This window comes from Passer domesticus, chromosome W, assembly GCF_036417665.1.
Source record: "Passer domesticus isolate bPasDom1 chromosome W, bPasDom1.hap1, whole genome shotgun sequence".
Classification (NCBI taxonomy): Eukaryota; Metazoa; Chordata; class Aves; order Passeriformes; family Passeridae; genus Passer; species Passer domesticus.
The window spans coordinates 9,515,738-9,535,495 of NC_087511.1; the positions used below are offsets into that span (position 1 = coordinate 9,515,738).

Here is a 19,758-nt window from a genome sequence, read left to right on the forward strand (position 1 = left end):
CCTCCAGGGAGATATCTTCTGTTAAGGGGCCATTGAGTCTCACTACATGATTGATAAAATTACATCATCCCATTGTGAGATGCTCTGCCCAGGGGGAGGAGCCAAGCATTCCTTCCTGGATATAATCTGAGATTTTGGAACACCAGAGCAGCCTTTTTCCACTGGATTCCCAGAGGAGTAGCTGTCTTCTCCATTGGATTCCCAGAGGAAGACCAGGCCCATCTACACCACCATTGGACCTTCAGAAGAAAACTACACTCTTCTACAGGATCACTGCTCCAACAGAACCACACCTGTCACTCCAGGAGGACAGCAGCCACCATTTAATAGGACTGCTACCACCACCCTGACCCACAGGGTGTCAGGTCGTATTCTGACTCTGTCAGTGTTTTGGGTTTTTTTTGTTTGTATTGCATTTGTATTTTTTAGTTTTCCTAGTAAAGAACTGTTATTCCTATTCCCATATCTTTGCCTGAGAGCCTTTTAATTTCAAAATTATAACAATTCAGAGGGTGGCAGCCAGGAGGGCCTACGATGTCCTGGGGTGCATTAGGCACAACAGTGCCAGCCAGTCAAAGGAGGTGATTGTCCCACTCTGCTCTGCACTGGTGCGGCCTTACCTTAAATACTGTGTGCAGTTTTGGGCACTGCAATATAAGAAAGATATTAAGCTATTAGAGAGCATCCAGAGGAGGGCAGCAAAGATGGTGAAGGGTCTTGAGGGGAAGACATATGAGGAGCAGCTGAGGTCACTTGGTCTGTTCAGCCAGGATAAGAGGAGACTGAGGAGGAACCTCATTGCAGTCTCCAACTTCCTTGTGAGGGAAAGAGGAGGGGCAGGCACTGATCTCTGTGGTGACCAGTGACAGGACCCAAGGGAAGGGCTTGAAGCTGTGTCAGAGGAAGTTTAGGTTAGATATGAGAAAAAGGTTCCTCACCCAGATAGTGGCTTGGCACTTGAAAAAACAAGCTCCCCAAGGAAGTGGTCATACTAACCAAGCCTTACAGAGTTCAAGAAGTATTTGGACAATACTCTCAGGCACATGGTATGACTCTTGGGGATGGTCCTGTGCAGGGCCAGGAGTTGGACTCCATGATCCTTGTTGGTCCTGTTCAACTCATCATATCCTGTAATTCTGGGAATGCAGTGTCACACAAGTAGGAAAGTTGCATGACCTTTCAAATTAAGAAAGAATGAGGAAAAGTGTTCTGTAGCATAAATTCAGCCTATACTTTGTCAAGAAGTCAAGAACTCAAAGTGTCTATCCGATTCAATGTGATTGATGGAGAGGGGGTAAAATTGATACATCTTAACAGAAAAGCAAACGCAGTTGTCAGATGATTCTAAAGGAGAAAAATAACATTTCCCAGCTTGAGTTATCAGAAAGGAGAAGGAAACAGTCATGATTCTTAGATTCTCTTTGCTCTGAATATCTTTTTAAAAGAGAATTATTGCATGTAAGTTAAAACTTTTTTAGTTTTTAAATAAAATTAGAAATATTCATAAAACTGTAAATAATAAAGATTGCTCCTAATAACTCAAGCAATAGTATTAATCCCTTTATATCATGTTAAAGCATGATAGATTTATGAATACTGTGAGATAAAATTTATACAAATATACAGTTATATACCAAACTTCTCAAATATATACTAAGCATGATTCATAACTGTGGCAGAAGTCTTAGTTCAGAAATATAGTGTTTAAAAAATGCAGTGCAGCTTAATACATGCTTTTGTTTGTTTGTTTTTCTTACATGTAGCTCTTTTATCCTCTCCCCCATCCCCCAAGCATTAACCTCTGTGGTCTAGTACATACATGAGAATCTTTATATCCATTAAAATAAACAAGCAACTATATGGGTCAAGCTTTCCCCCCATACACATTTCAGAAGAAAATCTGACCAAACTGTATCCTAAACCCTGCAGAATAAGGATATAAACAGAAATAAAAAGTAAAAGGAAAGATTTCTGCATGCTAGAGAACAGCAAAATTATATTAAACATGTTAGAATAAGAAATGCTGGTGTTTTATATATATATTTAAACCTTTGTTTAAAATTACTATTATGTTAACCACAGTCCATTGTGATAAAAATATTAGGAAGACATCTGATCTTGCTTTTAAAATGTCTATTTTTCCATTAAAAAAATTACATCAAAACCTTCAAAGTTGGCAATTTTTGCACAAAACATTGTGTAGGTAGAAGTTGGTTCATGGATTCCCAATTTTTTCAATTAAAATTTCTTATTTTTCTGTTGGAGAAACACCTCTTTTCTGAAAAGTATATTAGTATATCTGATTTTGCGCAGAAAACAGACAGTACTAAGTTTCACACCTTGTAAATATCACACAGTCATTCTAGCTCCCTACTCTCTGCATTTCATCTATTTAGAATGCCTAGGATTTGGAAATTTATTTTACCAAAATCTTTGCACACCTGAATTGATTTAGGGGATGAACAAAGATCTTCAAAACTACTTTACAGAGATACTGTTGGGATGGAATAAATAAAGCAGATCCACACTATTTTCATTAGTATCCAGTGAAAGGACAAAAGGCAATGGGCACAAACTGAATTGCAGCAAATTCTGCTTAAACATTAATTTTTTTTTATTTTTTATTTTTTACTCTAGGGCTGGTTGAGCACTGAAACAGTTTGCCCAGTAAGTTTGTGGAGTCTCCACCTTTAGAGAAATTAAAAACCCAACTGTACATGGGCTTGGGCAACCTGCCCTAGCTGACACTGCTTTGTGCTGCAGGTGTGTGTGTGTGGACTAGACAATTGCCAGAGGTGCTTTTCAGCTAAATGACATTTTCTCTTTTTCAGTTTGTGCCCATTGCTCATTGTCCTGTTACTGGGCACTGCTGAGAAGAGTCTGGCTTTGTCTTTACTCCCTCCCATCAGGTATTTATACACATTAATAAGATACCTGTGCTGCAGGATTACTGATTTCTATCTCAGCCACACCCACACCTGTGACCGGTATGGATCCCATTGACCTGGACCCCAAATTATGGATTTGCTTTCTGTCTTGACCTTGGACCTGTCTTGCCCCTAGGGACCTACCCAATCATCAGTGGACTGTGTCTGACCCTGGTTGTCCTCACCAGACCTGAGTCTGATTTGTGGACTGACTTCCTGGCTGGACCTTGCACCTGTGTCATCATCACAAATTTGTCTGATGATCTGGACTCTTGGTTGAATCTGCCTACCATCTCCAGATCTGCCCTGCTCACTTCACTTGGATACTGCAGGACTAGGCCTAGGCTGGTGAGGTCTCTGCTGTGTATAGCATGGTACTCAACTCCCAACTCCCCATTCCTTAAGTAGAAGACAGCCCTTGCTGCTCCCTGACAGGAAGAGTTTTGAAAGCCTTGCTAAAGTCAATATAGACATAACCCACTGCCCTCTCTTCATCCACGGAGCTATTCACCTCATTTTAGAAGACTATTGCATTGGTCAAGCATGATTTTCCCTTTGTAAATACATGCTGACAACTCCCAATAATCTTCTTGTCCTTTATAGGAAGGCTTTAGCTTTCCTAACATCATCCCTGCACAGTCAGACAGTCTATATATAGAGTCTATAGACAGACTCTATATTCCTCCTGGGTTCCCTGACATTGCTTCCACCTCTTATATACTTTCTTTATATGTTTGAGCTTTGTCAGGAGCTCCTTGTTCATCCATGCATGCCTCATTCTACCTTTGCTTGACTTCCTGTATGTTGGGATGGACCATTCTTAAACTTCAAGGTATCCTTGAAAAATAAACCAGCTCTTCTGGACCCCTTTGCCCTATAGGACTGTCTCCCATGGGATTATTCCAAGCAGAGCCCAGAAGAGGCCCAAGTCTTCTCTGCTCAAGTCCAGGAGTTTGATGCATCAGTTCTTGCCAGGAGGAGGACATCAACACAAAGCTGAACCTAATCACAAGTTCTTCTATCATTTTTATATGTGCTGAATAAAGAGATGAAAATGAACAGCAGAATTTGAAATTCAAAGCTCCTATTACTTTTTCCCCCCCATCTTTTGATAAAATAAACAAAACCACCAAGAAGTGTCTGTTCTGAAGAATTGAATATCTTACTTTTTAAATCAATTTTTCAAATTTATGAGTTTTTAGATATGTCTACTGATATCAGACTCCAGTGATATCAACTGCTGAACTGACAAACCTTTATTTTTCCCAAGAGAAGTAAAAAAATTTCCATTAGAGGTTCAACTTTGCCACATAAATGCAGACAAGTAAGGTTCCAAGAACTAGAAATATGAAAAAGTAGTTTCATATAACACTATACCTCTGTTTCTGCTGAATGGGTTGCTGTCTCATAGCCATATATTGCATGTCCTCTTGTAGCTGATTAAGGGGAGAATCTGGTTTGACACGAATCCCATAATAATGGTATTTAGAGTTCCCCCTTCATGAAAGAACAAAAATAACATTGTTTCTTTAGTATATACATCACATGTTAACATTTGCCTTGACTGGAAAACAGTACATAAAAGTTAGGTTTGTCTTTCCTCTCACTCTGGTATAAAACTGATATAAATTCACCAGCTTCTGAAAATCAGTTCACTTAAACTATATTTTCCAGCACTTTACTGTTGGGCTTCATTTAAATAGAATAAGGTAAATAAAAAATCAACTAAATGACTTATGCAGTCATGGTGAATAAAACAATTCCATAAATGGGGTATGCTTGTGAGTGAGGGTTTGTGAATGTTTCACTAATCAACTTCAGTCCTGGCCAACTGGAAAGAAAGAACAGAATTGGGCTATCTCTGTTCATGTTTATGGGAGTGTCTATATGGGTGCTAGTAAAGGCATTGCCCTGTGTTAGCTTCTGTGGTTAGCTGTGTTAGTGTCATGTGTGTGTTTGTCTGCATCTTTGGAACACGTTCAGTCTCGCTACTATCTGGAGCTGCAAATGGAAACACCAGTAGTTGCATTGATTGGACTGAGATGGAAGATATCTAGGTCATAAGAGTACACAGAATCTGGCTATAGCAGACCAGGAGTCCCCTGAGTCCGGAAGTCTGCTGGATTTGTCAACTCCCTTAACAGAAAGGTTTAAAATATTTTTATTTGCTTATTTCCTTGCTTGTTTTTAACATATGAGCGTCATGTTCATGATTATTATTGATATTTTTCTGTTAAACTTTAAGAATTTATTAACACAAACCTGGTTCCCAGTCTTCTGGTCCGTAATCCCATGAAGATTGACCGTATGAGTTTTCCAAAGGAGGCAGCATTGACTGGATCTAACTTGTGCTCCTGACAATGACGTAAGTAATGGTTGTAAAGGGTACTTCTGGGGAGACTCACTCCTTCTGCAGTTTCATAGTTGTCTAAAAGCCATTGGAGCTATGTCAAATATGAAAGAATGAACATATATAAATTCAGTATTACTCTACTGAAAACCTCCACTTAATTGTACAACATAGAACTGATATTTTAGACCACTCAAGGCCTGTTTAATACAGTGACTTTGTTCTTTGAGCAAATATAATCTCTTTAAATCTCTTTCAATGCTAGATATGCCATGATGCCTTAGTTTTGGAATTTTTTTTAGGTTTACAAGGAAATAACAAGACTCATGGCACCTGTGAGCTCAGATAGCTCCACTTCTAAAAATATTTCAGATTCAGTACCATACATTAACATTTTATGAAGTTATTAGTGCTTTTGAGAAAAATTGCTGGAACTCCAAAGAAATAAAATAACCAATGTAATTTATATTAATTGCATTTAAAAAAACCCTAATAGAACTAAGTTAATACATTTTTAATTCTGAAATTATATACTATTTCTCTTCACATGGAATTAAAAAAATACAAATAAAAAACCCCAGTACTACATTTAACTGAATAGGGTTTATTGTCTTCCAAATACAAAGAAGAAACTATCAAATATAATGTAAAAAGCAATCTAGATGACATGAAAAAGAACTTGTATAGCTATAAAGCATCATGGGCCCAATCCCTTTCTGTTGTAGCCTATTTGCTTCTAAGAGGAACAGAGTTAACTTTTTTTTTCCTGTGTAATCTATTGCAGAATTTTGGTGAGTAATTTTGGAAGCATTTAGGCAAACAGTTTCTAATACATGACTGTACCTCTGTATATAACAAATAGTAACTAACATAGATTCACCGAATATTCTGAGTTGGAAGGGACCCACAAGGATTAAGTTCAACTCTTAAGAAAATGGCCCATACAGGGATTGAACCTACAATCTTGATGTAATTGGCACCATGCTCTAACCAACGGAGCTAATCTCAGGTTCATGCACACTAAACTCAAGTAAAATGGTCATTTAAATGACATTTACCAGTATAAGAAAACAAAAAAATAGAATGGAAATACTTCTATAGTTTTTATGTATCAGCAGTCCTGACTAATGGGGGAGGTCCCACTTGACTAGAAGTTAGCAAACCTATAAGGAGGGCCAGAAGGAGGATCCAGGGAACTACAAGCCTGTCAGTCTGACTTCAGTGCCAGGGAACATTATGGAGCTGATCATCCTGAGTGCCATCCCATAGTACGTACAGGACACCCAGGGGATCAGGCCCAGTCAGCATTGGTTTAGGAAAGGCAGGTCCTGCTTGACTAACTTGGTCTCCTTCTATGGCAAGGTGATGCACTCAGTGGATGAAGGAAAGGCTGTGGATGTTGTCTACTTGGACCTTAGTAAGGCCTTTGACAGTGTTTCCCAGTGCATTCTCCTGAAGAAGCTGGCTGCTTATGGCTTGGACAGGCATACTGTTTGCTGGGTAAAAATATGGGTGGATGGATGGGCCAAAAGAGTGGTGGTGAATGGAATTACATCCATTTGATGGCTTGGTGCTTCCCAGGGCTCAGTATTGGGGCCAGTTCTGATTAATATCTTTATCAATTATCTAGGGGATTGAGTGCACCTGTTGAGAGTTTTTTTTGCAGAACAATGGACACATACAACATATGCACAATCCAGCCTTCATAGAAACTGAGTAAGGTCACCATGCCCTTGAAGGACACGGAAGAAGAACACACTCAAAAGCAGACAGTTCAGGATGCAAAGGCAGACAAGAAAACCACAGTGAGATGCCTGAAGAAGGAAGATTAACTAAAATTAACTGATATATTAAAATGCATGCATAAAAGGATTTAACCAATCATGAATTAGCTTTAGGCATGAACAATAGAAAACAGTATAAATATAGCTTGCTTTTTGTAATAAATCGGCTTCACTTGATCATACCGATCATGGCATGATGTCCCGTTAACGATCCTCCGCAATATGCACCCTCAGTAAGTTTGCAGATGACACCAAGTTAGGTGGGAGTGTTAATCTGCTGGAGGGTAGGAAGGCTCTGCAGACCTTGTATGAGGCTAAACAAGGTGAAGTGCATGGTCCTGCACCTGGGTCACAACAACCCCATGCAGCACTACAGGCTTGGGTAAGAATGGCTGGAAAACTGCTGGTCAGAAAAGGATCTGGGTGTGCTGGTTGACAGCTGACTGAACAAGCCAGTGTGTGCTCATGTGGCCAAAAATGCTGATGGCATCCTGGCTTGTATCAGCAATAATTTGGCCAGCAGGGATAGGGGAGTGATTGCCCCCCTGTACTCAGCAGCTGTGAGGCCAAACCTCTAATCCTGTGTTCAGTTTTGGGCCACTCATTACAAGAAAGACACTGAGGTGCTAGAGTGTGTCCAAAGAAGAGCAATGAAGCTGGTGAAGGGTCTGGAGCACAAGTCCTATGAGGAGCAGCTGCGGAAACTAGAGTTGTTTAGCATGGAGAAGAGGAGGCTCGGAGGGGACCTTATCACTCTCTCTACAACTACCTGAAAGGAGCTTGTAGTGATGTAGGTGTCATTCTCTTCTCATAAGTAACAAGCAGTAGGACAAGAGTAAATGGAAATATAGGAAAATTTTCTTCAATGAAAGTGTTGTCAAGCATTGGAACACGCTGCCCAGTGAAGTGGTTGAGTCACCAACCCTGGATGTATTTAAAAGACATGTAGCTGTGGCACTTAGGGACATGGCTTAGTGGTGGACTTGGCAGTGTTATCAGTTGGACTTGATGATCTTAGAGGTCTTTTCCAACCTAAATGATCCTATGATTCTATATTTAACTTATGGGGTTTCAGATTTTTGAGGATACTATCATTTTACTCAGCTTACCCCTTCCTTCACCCATGGTTTCATATCCTTGGAATTTCCCTTGAATTTCCAAATTTTGTTTTTGTCTTGTATTTACTAATTATTTAAGAGCGTAATTATGCCAAAACAAATTAGAATGAACATCCAAATTTTCTAGGTTCACAAATCTTAGAAAAAGTCTGGACTTAGTTTGAGCATCCAATAAATCCCCAAACCACGGATTTGGTTTTGGCATTTGGAACAAAGTTTTATTCCAATATGCTGGACCCTCACATGATTGTTTAATTAATTTCACTGTAGACCACCAAAGTAATTAATATGACCAAGATATGTGTTTAAAGTACAGTAAAATAGATAATTATGTTACATTGAATATGCTACTCTCCAGGGCTACTTACTAATAGATCACTGAACTAATTCTGTTCTAGTAATGTTCCATATAACTTGTCATTTACAGAACAAGAATATCAATATTTTAGTGCCCATTACTCTTGAAATGTTTCCACTCTGACCCTTCTTTATTGCAGAACTATTAGTAAAAATTAGATTATAATGAATATATTGGACATACAGTTCTGTTTAAGTCAGTTGTGAGCAATTTACTGAACACAATACATGAAAAATGAAACAAAAAATAGGAAAATATTTACTTGAGACCTTTCAAACAACATCTTCATGTTTACTTTCTTACAGAAAACATTACCAGAACTATCATGCTTAGGTTTCTAAACAAGAGCTCTGTGTAAAGATGTAGGAAAAGCATGATCTAGCTGTTTGCAAGATGGATGTAGATAATGTTGCACTTTAAATAAACATTAAAAAGTGCAGTTCATTAAACTTATATCAACTTTTAGGTATAAATGCAGTCCTAATATTCACAATTTTTTATTAACTTGAGCATTTACAATTCTGAAACAAAGCCTAGGAAAAATATTTTAAACTTTTACCTTTACATGAGTGTATTATCAAAACCATTTCACTATATCTGAATTATAGCCTTCAAACTTATCATTTAAGCTATACCAATTAGTTTATGGAATATGAGCAATTTGTTTTATCTCACAAAGAAAAAAAATACTGACAATACCCCCAAATTATTTCCAATTTAACTCCTAAATATAGTATTAGAATTTTTCTATATTAATTATAATTTATTAGGATTCATTTCAGTGCATTTTACTAATGATCTGTATTTGACAGATATTCTTTCAACCACAGCTTGGCATTAGCCAACTATGGGAAAGCAAAACCCAAGATAAGTACAAAGTAAGGATATTTGCTCCAGAGTGAAAATATTTCAATAAAAAAAGGTTGACATGATTATTTGGCAGGTTACAGCCTTCAAAGAAGAATGTCAATAGTTGAATGCCATGTAAAAAAGTAAATAATCTGAAGACATGATAACATTATTGCAAACAGCCTTAAATACATTTTTGTATTTACAGAAATCTAATTCTAAAATTGAAATGTCTACACTTTGACTTGTTGTTTTATAATATTAACAACATTGGAATGGTATGAAATGGTTTATGCAGAATGGGTAAATTGACTACAATTTCAATGGATCTCCAATATTTACAAATCATTAGATTATAAATTAGTCAACTCAATCATATACAGAAAGAAATCAGGAAAGGAAATAAAATAAAGGAAATTTTAAAAAAAAAGCCATTAAAATAAACAGGTATTGTAGCAGCATGGGATTTAGATAGTGGTTGCTGCTACCTATATTCCCCAGTAAGCATCTCCTGTGTAAAAGCTACTTGGGTAAGCATTCAGGCAAAGCAGTCAAGTCCATACACACAATGGCAAGCTCAGCGAAGAGAGGCAGAAGGGCCTTTTATATGGTCAGTTCCAGAGAGGTTTATTTCAGCACACCAAAGGGAAGCCAGAGATAAAAGACGAATAATGTGCTCTGCACAAGGTTTAAGTAGGGGAGGGTATGGGGGCGGTACAAAGGGCAGGGCAAAGGTGATTGGCTCTCAGGGAAGACAGGTCTGGCCACCATGGATACCACAACCAATGAGGGAACAGGGAAAGGAGAAACCAGGGGAAATTGGGACATATGGGGAAAGGAACTGGGATGGATCACTGTTAAGCATGAGTCCATGAGGAAGACCTTTCTGTCCGCCCAGGTGGGGAAAGACTCTATGGTAAGTCTCTCCAAGGGAGGGCTCTGGGGATTTCCCTGAGGGGGAAGGAATCAGAGGATTCCACAAGGTATTAATTAAGGCAACAAAATGTCAGCTTAAGGAAGAAGATAGGACTAAAACCATATTTACTATCCTTATTTGAGTCATAATTCAATAAAAGTTTCTAAGAAAGGGAAAATATCCAGTGTTTGATCTGAGTTCCATTAATTTCTTCCAAAATGACTGAGTCTAGGAAAGAACATTTATTACAGCAAGACACCTGGAGGTCTTTTTTTCCCCCACAGAATCCACAATAGATCCTCTATTTGTCTTTCAGTAGTTTTGAAAATACCTCAGAACAGTTAAGAAACATCAGAATAGGACTACCATAACAGACAGATGCAAATCTCCTTATTAGAAAGATATTTTCATAAAACCATAGAATAATTTGGGTTGGAAGGCACCTTTAAAGGTTGTCAAGTCCAATTCCCCTTCAGTGATTAGGGACATTTTCAACTGGATCAGGTTGCACAGAGGCCCGTCCAACCTGACCATGAACACTTCCTGGGACGGGGGAGCCACAACTTCTCTGTGCAACCTGATTGTTCCAATGTCTCACCATCCTCATTGTAAAGAACTTCCTTCCTTATGTTCAGTTTAAATCTATCCTCTTCCACTTTAAAACCATTGCTCTTTTTGCTGTCACTACAGACCCTGGTAAAAAGTCTCTCTCCATCTTTCTCATAAGCCCCCTTCAAGTACAGAAAGGTTGCAATAAGGTCTCCATGGAGCCTTCTCCAGGCTGAAAAACCTCAACTCTCTCTGCCTTTCTTCATAGGAGAGGTGTTCCAGCCCTCTGATCATTTTAGTGGCCCTACTTAGACCCACTCTATCCCACTATCTAAGCTGTTGATGAAGTTATTGAATGGCAATGGTCCTAGTACAGGCCCTTGAGGGATATAACTCATTACTGATCCCTGTTTGGACATTGAGCTGTTTGCTGTAATGCTTTGGATGCACCCATCCAGCTAGTTTCTTATCCATCTAAGAGTCTACCCATCAAACCCATGTCTCTCAAATTTAGCAGCAGGAATGGTGTTGGGGGCTGTATTGAAGGCCTTGCAGATGTCTAGATAGGTGACATCCATACCTCTCCCTTTGTCCATCAAATCAGTCGCTCCATTGTGCAAGGCCACTAGATTAGTTAGGCATGATTTGTCCTTGCTGAAGCCAAGTTGGCCATCTCTAATAACCTCCCTGTGTTCCATGGTTCCTTCTCTTCCAGGAGGATCTGTTCCATGATCTTTTAACTAGTACATTACACAGGAAACGGGAATGCAGTTTTCTGATGTAGAAAAGCTTGTTATTTAATTCTTATTGTTTTCATAATGAAGATTCTGGATTTTCTTGTCAGATTCAAGGCAGATTTAGCAATTGTTTGTATATCTAAGTTTTAATACATATTTTTGGCATTTTGGAAAAAAGTTATCAACTATTTAATTATGATGCTAAAATAATTTTAGCATGTTTCTAGGTTGTCTTAACATGATCTAAATCTCTTTCTTCACACTTTACAGAATTCAATTTCCTTTACCTAATTTTAACATTTTCTAAGAAAACTAAATTCTCTTCCAAGAAAATGTACTGGCTGTCTTTTTCTACCATGATGATAAACTTTTACAAAAAATTTTGGTATTCACCTCCATATTACCACATTCTTGGGGGGGGGATGTCAACAAATCAAAATAAGTGTACAGACTACTCAATATACTCATACATTCATATTACAATCAATATTTACTTTTCTGTGGCAAAGAAATACAAGAATCTGAAAAAATATGTAGGTTTATGTTTGTTAGTAAGGCTGAGAAGAAAAAAGGATGCAGTATGCATAGCAATTTAGCAGCAATTAAAAATACAAAACTACCAGCTGAAGAAAAACCATTTTGTTTGCACAACATTTCAAAAAAGACTCGCACTATTTAAAAACAAACTGAAAATTAAATTTTGAGTCTTACTCCTTTACCTAAAAGTTATATTTAACAGCTTTGCTACTATATTTGCAACCATCTTTTTATGCAAACATCTTCAGCCTTTTATTATGGAAAATTCCTAACTACAGGATTTGTAAAGACAGAACAAAGCAAAAGGCAGAAGAAGAAAACAGACACTAACAGATTGTTTTAATTTTTAAATCTCATGAGATGGATCTACAGAATTGTTATACTAAACTTATTCAGAATAATATAAATATTTGAAAAGAAATCTAAAGTATATTTTTATCCGAACTGTGTGCACTACTTCTTTCCCCCTTTACCTGCTCTTAAATTATTATATCAGGTACACAAATTATAGAAAATTATTTTTGAATGTCAAACACAGACTACCTAAGGTTTATTTGGTTATTATTTTTACATTTACATTGGGACCTGCAAAATAGACAAATATGTTAAGTTGCGTTAACACAATACAGAACCTAGAAAAGAAATGCACTCTACAGTGTGTCATGACACTTAGTCTGACAAAATATAGTGACATAAGATGTAGATTACAAGCAACTAAAATGGAAAAATTACAAGAAAAAAATAGCAATAAATTAAAACAAACATTTAGAGGCAGGCTAAGCATGCAGAACAAGATAGAGATTAGCTTTCATGAAAGAGACAACTTACATGGCTGTTGAGAAGAGAGCTTCTGTGAGTAGAAAGACCATCAGACTTTTGAAGTGTCTCAATCGCCATCTCAATCTGATAATAGATGTCATTAGAAAATGACTCAAGACAGTATAAAAGACTAATCAGAAAAATTCTGATAGGTTCCCTTAAGTTCAACAGAAATATCTAGTTTGGTCAGAGCTAAGGGATATTTTCTACTTTAAGGCATCATCCTGAAGTCCTCATGAAGGCAAACTTCCTAGTGATGTCAAGGTGGCATTTTACTTGCATATATACTGCAGGATCCCACTTTCAAAGTCCAATTTACCTTCCTTCCTACTCATGATATAAGAGTAGATTTACTAGTAAGCTACATTGCAAACAGTAAAAAATTACTGAACAATCAGTGTTTTGAATAGAAAAAAAACCAAACAGAATAAAATCCTTAGAAATGCCTCAGTGTTTCTTCCTTTAAGTATTTGAGAAAGAACTGTGCACACTTTGAGTGTGAATAAGAAGCAAAATTTCTGCTCTCTGCAACCATGGAGTAAAATCTCAATAATTCAGTAGATTTTCTGCCATTAGCTTCATTGTACAGGATATCACCCCCTACAGCCTGTTAGAGCGTTCTTTGAGTCTCCAGAGCTCTCAAAGTAAACGGAAATTGGAGGCTTACATAGACAGCAAGATCCATTCTTAAAAGAAAATAAAAAATCAGATGGGTTCAAAATAATACTTTTAAAGGAAAAAAGTATTATAAACCACTAATTATACAGTACCATTACTCGTAATACAAATGAGTAAAGACAACCATAACCATTCCTATTCTTCCCTTCCATATTAATATATCTTATTAATTCAACAATGACAACAATAAAAATAAAAATACAATCTAACTGTAGTTTAGATGCGGAGCTAGAATAGCAAAAACATTGAAAGTCATTGAGACAATGGGATGTACAGTAAAAGAAGGCACATAATGACCCACATTAAATGGAAAAGACAGAAAAGCAATGGAACAGCATCTGTACATTTTAAACCATTTATATCCACTGTTGACAGTTTAAAAATAAATCTTCCCTACACTTCTTAAATTATTACACTATTATCCAAAGAGTTTATACTGGTAAATTGCATTACTGTGTTCACTCAATATGCAGCACAAAAATGAAAAAAAATTTAGATTATGTTTCACTTAGTGCATAAACCAATTTTTATAAACCAATCAAGTAGTATTCTTACTGTAGGAACTCTCAATGAAAAAGGAAGTCTTTCTTACAACTGTTTACTATTAGAAATATGTCTTTTGATAAAAGCATACTAGATCTGATGAGTATGCAAGAAATATTGCAAAAATAATGTTTGAATACAGATTTTTTTTTTCTTGCATCAGTAGAAAATACTATTAAGTCAAACTATTCAATCAGACTGAAAAGGTCAAATTCAAAAGGATACTGAATATTAAAAATTAGAAGTTTAAGATTTCATCATACTAAGATCAACTCACTATATAGTACAACCATAGACTCTCCCATTTTAACATTATAACAGCATGCATAATTTAAATCATAATTCTGAATCTCACTCCACTCTTTGAGAATACTCGTTCAAGCTATTGCACTACCCTCTCACTTCACTGAGACAAGTTTTTGTGACCTGTTCAAAGAACCAATTTTTAAAAATCATAAATTATTTATTTATATATATATATATAAAATCATAGAATGGTTTGGGTTGGAAGGGACCTTAAGAATCATCCAGTGCCAACCTCTCCACCATGGGCAGGGACACATTCCATTAGACAAGGTTGCTGAGACCTCCATCCAACCTGGCCTTGAATGCTTCCAGGGATGAGATAGCCACAACTTCTCTGGGAAACCTGTGCCAGGGCCTCACCACTCTCACACTAAAGAATTCTTCCTAATATTTAATCTAAACCTACTTTTAGTCTGAAGTCATTCCCCCTTATCCTGTCACTACATGCCCTTGTAAAATGTCCCTCTCAAGCTTTCCTGTTGGATCCCTTCAGGTACTGAAAGGCCACAATAAGGTCTCCCCAAAGCCTTCTCTTCTCCATTATGAACAACCCCCAGCTCTCTCAGCCTTTCTTCAGAGGAGAGGTGCTTCAGCCCTCTGATCAATCTTGGTGGCCTCCAGGGTGGGTCTCACCAGAGTGAAGTAAAGGTGCAGAATCACCTGCTGACCATGCTGCTTCTGTTGAAGCCCAGGGTACCATCGGCTTTCTAGGCTGCAAGCACACATTGTGAGCTTGTGTCCAGTGTCTCATGCACCAGCACCTCCAAGTCCTTCTCAGCAGGGCTGTTCTCCATCAGTTCATCCCCCTGTGCAGCACCTTGCACTTGGCCTTGTTAAAACTTAAGAGGTTCTCATGGGCCCAGAATTTAAGCTTGTCCAGGTTCCTCTGGATGGCATCCCATCTTTCAGGTGTGTCAACTGTACCACTCATCTTGGTCTTGCCAGCATACCCATGGCCACAGATCCATAGATTTTTAAAGCCAGAGATCTTAATGATTACTATGATCAGCTTGTCTTATTTTTTTGAATAATGTATGTCAAGAAGTGTTCATTGCCTCTAAAATTCACCCTTAATTCACGTTTCATTAATTTCATGAAGTATTACTGAACTAGAGCAGGTCTTCCAAAAAGACATTTGATCTATATTTGAAAGTATTTGAAAGTATTCTATATTTGAAAGTATTCATCATATTCTAGCATAACTTGTTCCAATAGTAATTATTTTCATTATTAGACATTTTGTGCAGTATTCCTTGTCTAAATTTTGATGAGTTGCCTTTTAAGCTTTACCTGTATTGTCGGTTTGGTTTTTTCAGCGAATTTCCTCCCATTTGTTACCTGAAAAAGGGGACACTGAGAGGAAAGGGGAAAATGAACGATGGGCAATTAAGGTACAAAAGAACTGGCCAACGACCCTTGCATTCCAGTGAAAGCTTAGGGGAAGGATGGCGGGAATCCGGAATTGGGCACTGGCTTGCTGAGGGGGGAACCAGCTGGCTGGGCTGAGATCAGGGCAGTGCAGGTGGTTTTGGTGCTGGACACTTGCTGCTGGGGAATTCTTGCTGCTTGCAGGAGCTGCCAGTTGATGGGGACTTTTCAGGACTCGCCATTGCTGGGAAGACCCATGCCTATGTGCATGGGTGCTTCAGGGGAAACCGGACCCCCTCACACATACAACTCCTCCCTACCTTTCTCCGGAGCTGCTGATTTAACTGGAACCTCAGCTGCTGCCATCACCGGGATACCATATTGTGCACATGAGAACCCGGGGAAAACCATACTCTCTCCCCACCCCACACCTTCACTCTCTCTCTGAGGCTGCCATTACCCACTGGGGAGGCTCAGGGCTTGCATTGGCCACCCTCTGAAGCTGCAGGGGAGTCGCTGTAGCCTCTCCGCCTTGACATGTGCCAACAGCCCCCCCTGCTTGGTTGTGGTCATAACTACACTGTTATAAATATGGTTACTAATTTGTGGGAATAAAAGATGTATCAAATATATATGTGTAAAATGAACTACTGGTGTGCAAGGGGGGGGAGAGATTCTTCCCCAGGATGGCGAAACCGCGGCAGATGGACAGAGAGGCACCACAACATTTACATGCAAAGGAAACTTCGAGCTGCACAGGAGATGGGCAGTCACAGAAACATGCACCCAGTGACGCCCAAGCGATGATGGCCCAGACAAGATACCTATCTGAAATGACCGGGGCCATCAACACCTTCCATCTGAATGCTAGATTCCGGGAATTGGGGAAGTGTATTATTCTATTCCCGGACGAAGGCTTTGTGCAGCCCGAGCCAGAGAAAGAAACCAACTTGAATATGAAGAACCCAGAAAGAAACAAAGACATCCTGCCGTGGGTGAAATCAACTGTATAAGAACCGCTGCCTCGGAGCAGCCAGTGTGGATGGGGTAGAATTGGTACTAGCGAGGCCAATCTCACGTTCACCCGGATCACCTCCCGGGGGTGGTACGCTGTCCGATTTGGTTGTTGGCTGTCGAGACTGTATTACGGTCGCGAAATAAATTTTATTTTTTATATTTTTATTAAAATTGGCTATTTTTCATTTTTCATCTATAACATACACCAAAGGGAAACTCGCTTAACAGATGGGAAAAGGTTGTCATTCGGTTTTCTTTCTTTTTCTTACTGTTGTTTGTTTTGTCTTGTTTATATATATATATAGTCTAGTAAAGAGCTGTTATTCCTATTCCCATATCTTTGCCTGGAAGCCCTGTAATTTCAAAGTCATAATAATTTGGAAGGAGAGGGTCATCTTTCCATTCCAGGGGACTGCCTTCATTGGCAGACATCTGTCTTTTAAACCAGGACAATGTGCTACTTGTTAGGGATATGATAGAAATTTGTGCCAATGGATTATAGACATATGTATCAAACATGCTATTAAAGGGGGGACCAGGGTTTAATCCTAGAGTGACACCTCGGCTGGCTGACAAGGGGGGAACTCGGCATTAACATATGAAGGAAACTCGCTGCACAGGAGATGGTCGTTCACAGTGGCATGTACCCCAGGATGCCCAGTGATGATGGCCCATGAAGATACACATCTGAGATAACCAGGGCCATCAACACCTTCCACCTGAATACGGGATTCCGGCAATCAGAGGAGGAACATTTGTCTCTTCCTGGACGATGTTTTGTGCAGCTTTGAGTGAAAAAAGAAACCAGCATGAATATGATGAACTTTGAAAGGAGACAAAGGGACTCTGCTGAGGGCAAGAAAAAGAGTATAAGAACTGTCCCTGCGAAGCAGCAAGTGTGGACGAAGGGAGATTTGGTGCGATAGAGGTCGGATCTGCGTCCACCCAGCCTGCATCCCCGGGTTCTGAGCTGTCATTTTTTATTCCTGGTTGTCAGGACTGTAATATGGTCTCAAATAAATTTTTTTGTTTTTATTTTTATTACGATTGGGTCAATTTTTATTTTTACTTATAACACTACTGAAATACCTCTTTACCATCAGGTAACTTTTTCCCATGCAGGGACCTAACCATAGACAAAGCAGATCTTAACCTTCTCTAACACGTAGTTAATGGCTTACCTTGAAGGCAGATTTTCTAGACAAGGAATCATTTGTCTGGCTCATTTTGAAAACTTTCAGCTACTTCTGGGTTCTCTCTTATTCAAATTTATTTTATTTTTTAAAAATGCCAAGCTTCTGATAGGCTTGAGTCCTCAGGCTTTCAAAATGTTCTATGTGAAACAGTCCCCTGCATGTTGGGGAAGTAACAAAACTTTAATGGCAAGTATTTTTAATCATATCCCAAATTAAATAGTGGTTATCCCAAATAGTGGGGTTTTCTTTTTAATTGTAGCCTTGACATTTTGGAAAAAATACAAAAATAAGTTGAACATTTGAAATTATGCACATATTGTTGAAATCATATTATGCACATATCAAGGTTAATTAATTACATTCCTTACATTTCTAAGGGCAATCAATCAGAAGTTACAGGCCTATTTAACAACTGGAATGCAAATTGATAAAAAAATCACACCCCAATTAGTTTGAATGTGTGATCATTCATACATTTCTTCTCACTGAAAAACCATTTCTATATGAAAAGTCATTTAGTAATATGTTTTGACTGACACCTGAAAAAAGTTATTCCTACAGCAGCCTCAACCAAAGCATGTTAAACATATCTGCATTACTAATTACTAATACATGTAATCATGAGTGTACATTTTAATATAAACATGTGTGGGGAAATGACAGCATGATAATAATGGGAATTGTGATTTTAGACTTCTACGTCAGTTCACTCAGTTTGCCTTCTAAAATGCTAATTTATTATCTGCCGTAGTCATTAATGGTTGAGAAGGGTAGAACATTTCTGTGGATAATAAATTCAAAACTGTGATTATTATATGTCAACTAAATCCTACAATGTTCAGCCTTTATGTAATCTTATTAACTGTTATTTTTAAAGTCTTTTTGTCCATTAACATTTTATCAGATGAACATATACATTAACATCTCAGATGTCTCTATAGTATATACATAGAAAAACACTTAAAAATCCCCAATTCACATTGAAAAACTTCCTAAAAGTCAATGGCAAAGAAAACTTATTTTTTTCATGATTCAAGTATTTGACACAAAATACTTAAGTTGTTCTGAGGAGGTCAGGACATAAGGAAAAAAAATCCTCTGAAATTTGAGCTCTAAATTACTGAAATTAACATGGGCATCCTCTAATTCATTATCTATATTTGTTTGCCTTTCTAAACCCCTCTTCACTGACAGTAAAACAGACTACTTTTCATGATATCTTAAAGACATCTCCTGCCTCATGTCCAAAAGAACTCCATGTCTCTACACAGGTACCTATTTTTAACTTCATCTGCTCCCTTTAATTTTTATCTGCTACATATTTAGCAAATTTTAACTTTATCTGTTTCAAAAATGTTGCCATTATAGGCTTTAAGCCAAGTGAAATACAAAAGAAGTTGTGAAGAAATTATCAATTCATCAAAAATTTATTTAAAAAATTAAATTCAGCACAGCTAATGAAGTCTTGAATACTAACAATAACTGTATTTGCTGTTATAGCTTTTCCTGGTAACAATTCTTACTTTCTCATTGACAATCCTAAAAAAAGGTCTATGCACATCACTATATTAAAGTGTTATATGATAAATGAATGAGAACTCCAGCATCCTTTTGAAACAGAGTGGAAATTTAACAGTGTAGAAATCCATTTAGGATTTAGGTGAAATGTACCGTTTTGAATTATTTAGTCTGTAGCTTGCTTGCAT

The 19,758-nt window shown here is 37.9% G+C and overlaps 1 protein-coding gene across 4 annotated transcripts in view; it reads right to left on the reverse strand.

Moving 5' to 3' along the window:
* The window catches only part of LOC135289144 (transcription factor RFX3-like), a 193,757-nt gene that overhangs the window by 80,861 nt on the left and 93,138 nt on the right, over positions 1-19,758 (reverse strand). For 3 of the 4 annotated variants that reach the window (XM_064402540.1, XM_064402543.1, XM_064402542.1), the window contains exons 5-7: positions 12,954-13,028; positions 5,190-5,371; positions 4,305-4,424 (exon numbers count right to left, since the gene is read on the reverse strand). In XM_064402540.1, coding sequence (XP_064258610.1) covers positions 4,305-4,424; positions 5,190-5,371; positions 12,954-13,028 — 377 coding nt within the window. The remainder of the gene's footprint in view (positions 1-4,304; positions 4,425-5,189; positions 5,372-12,953; positions 13,029-19,758) is intronic. The other variant, XM_064402541.1, reaches the window with a different exon arrangement.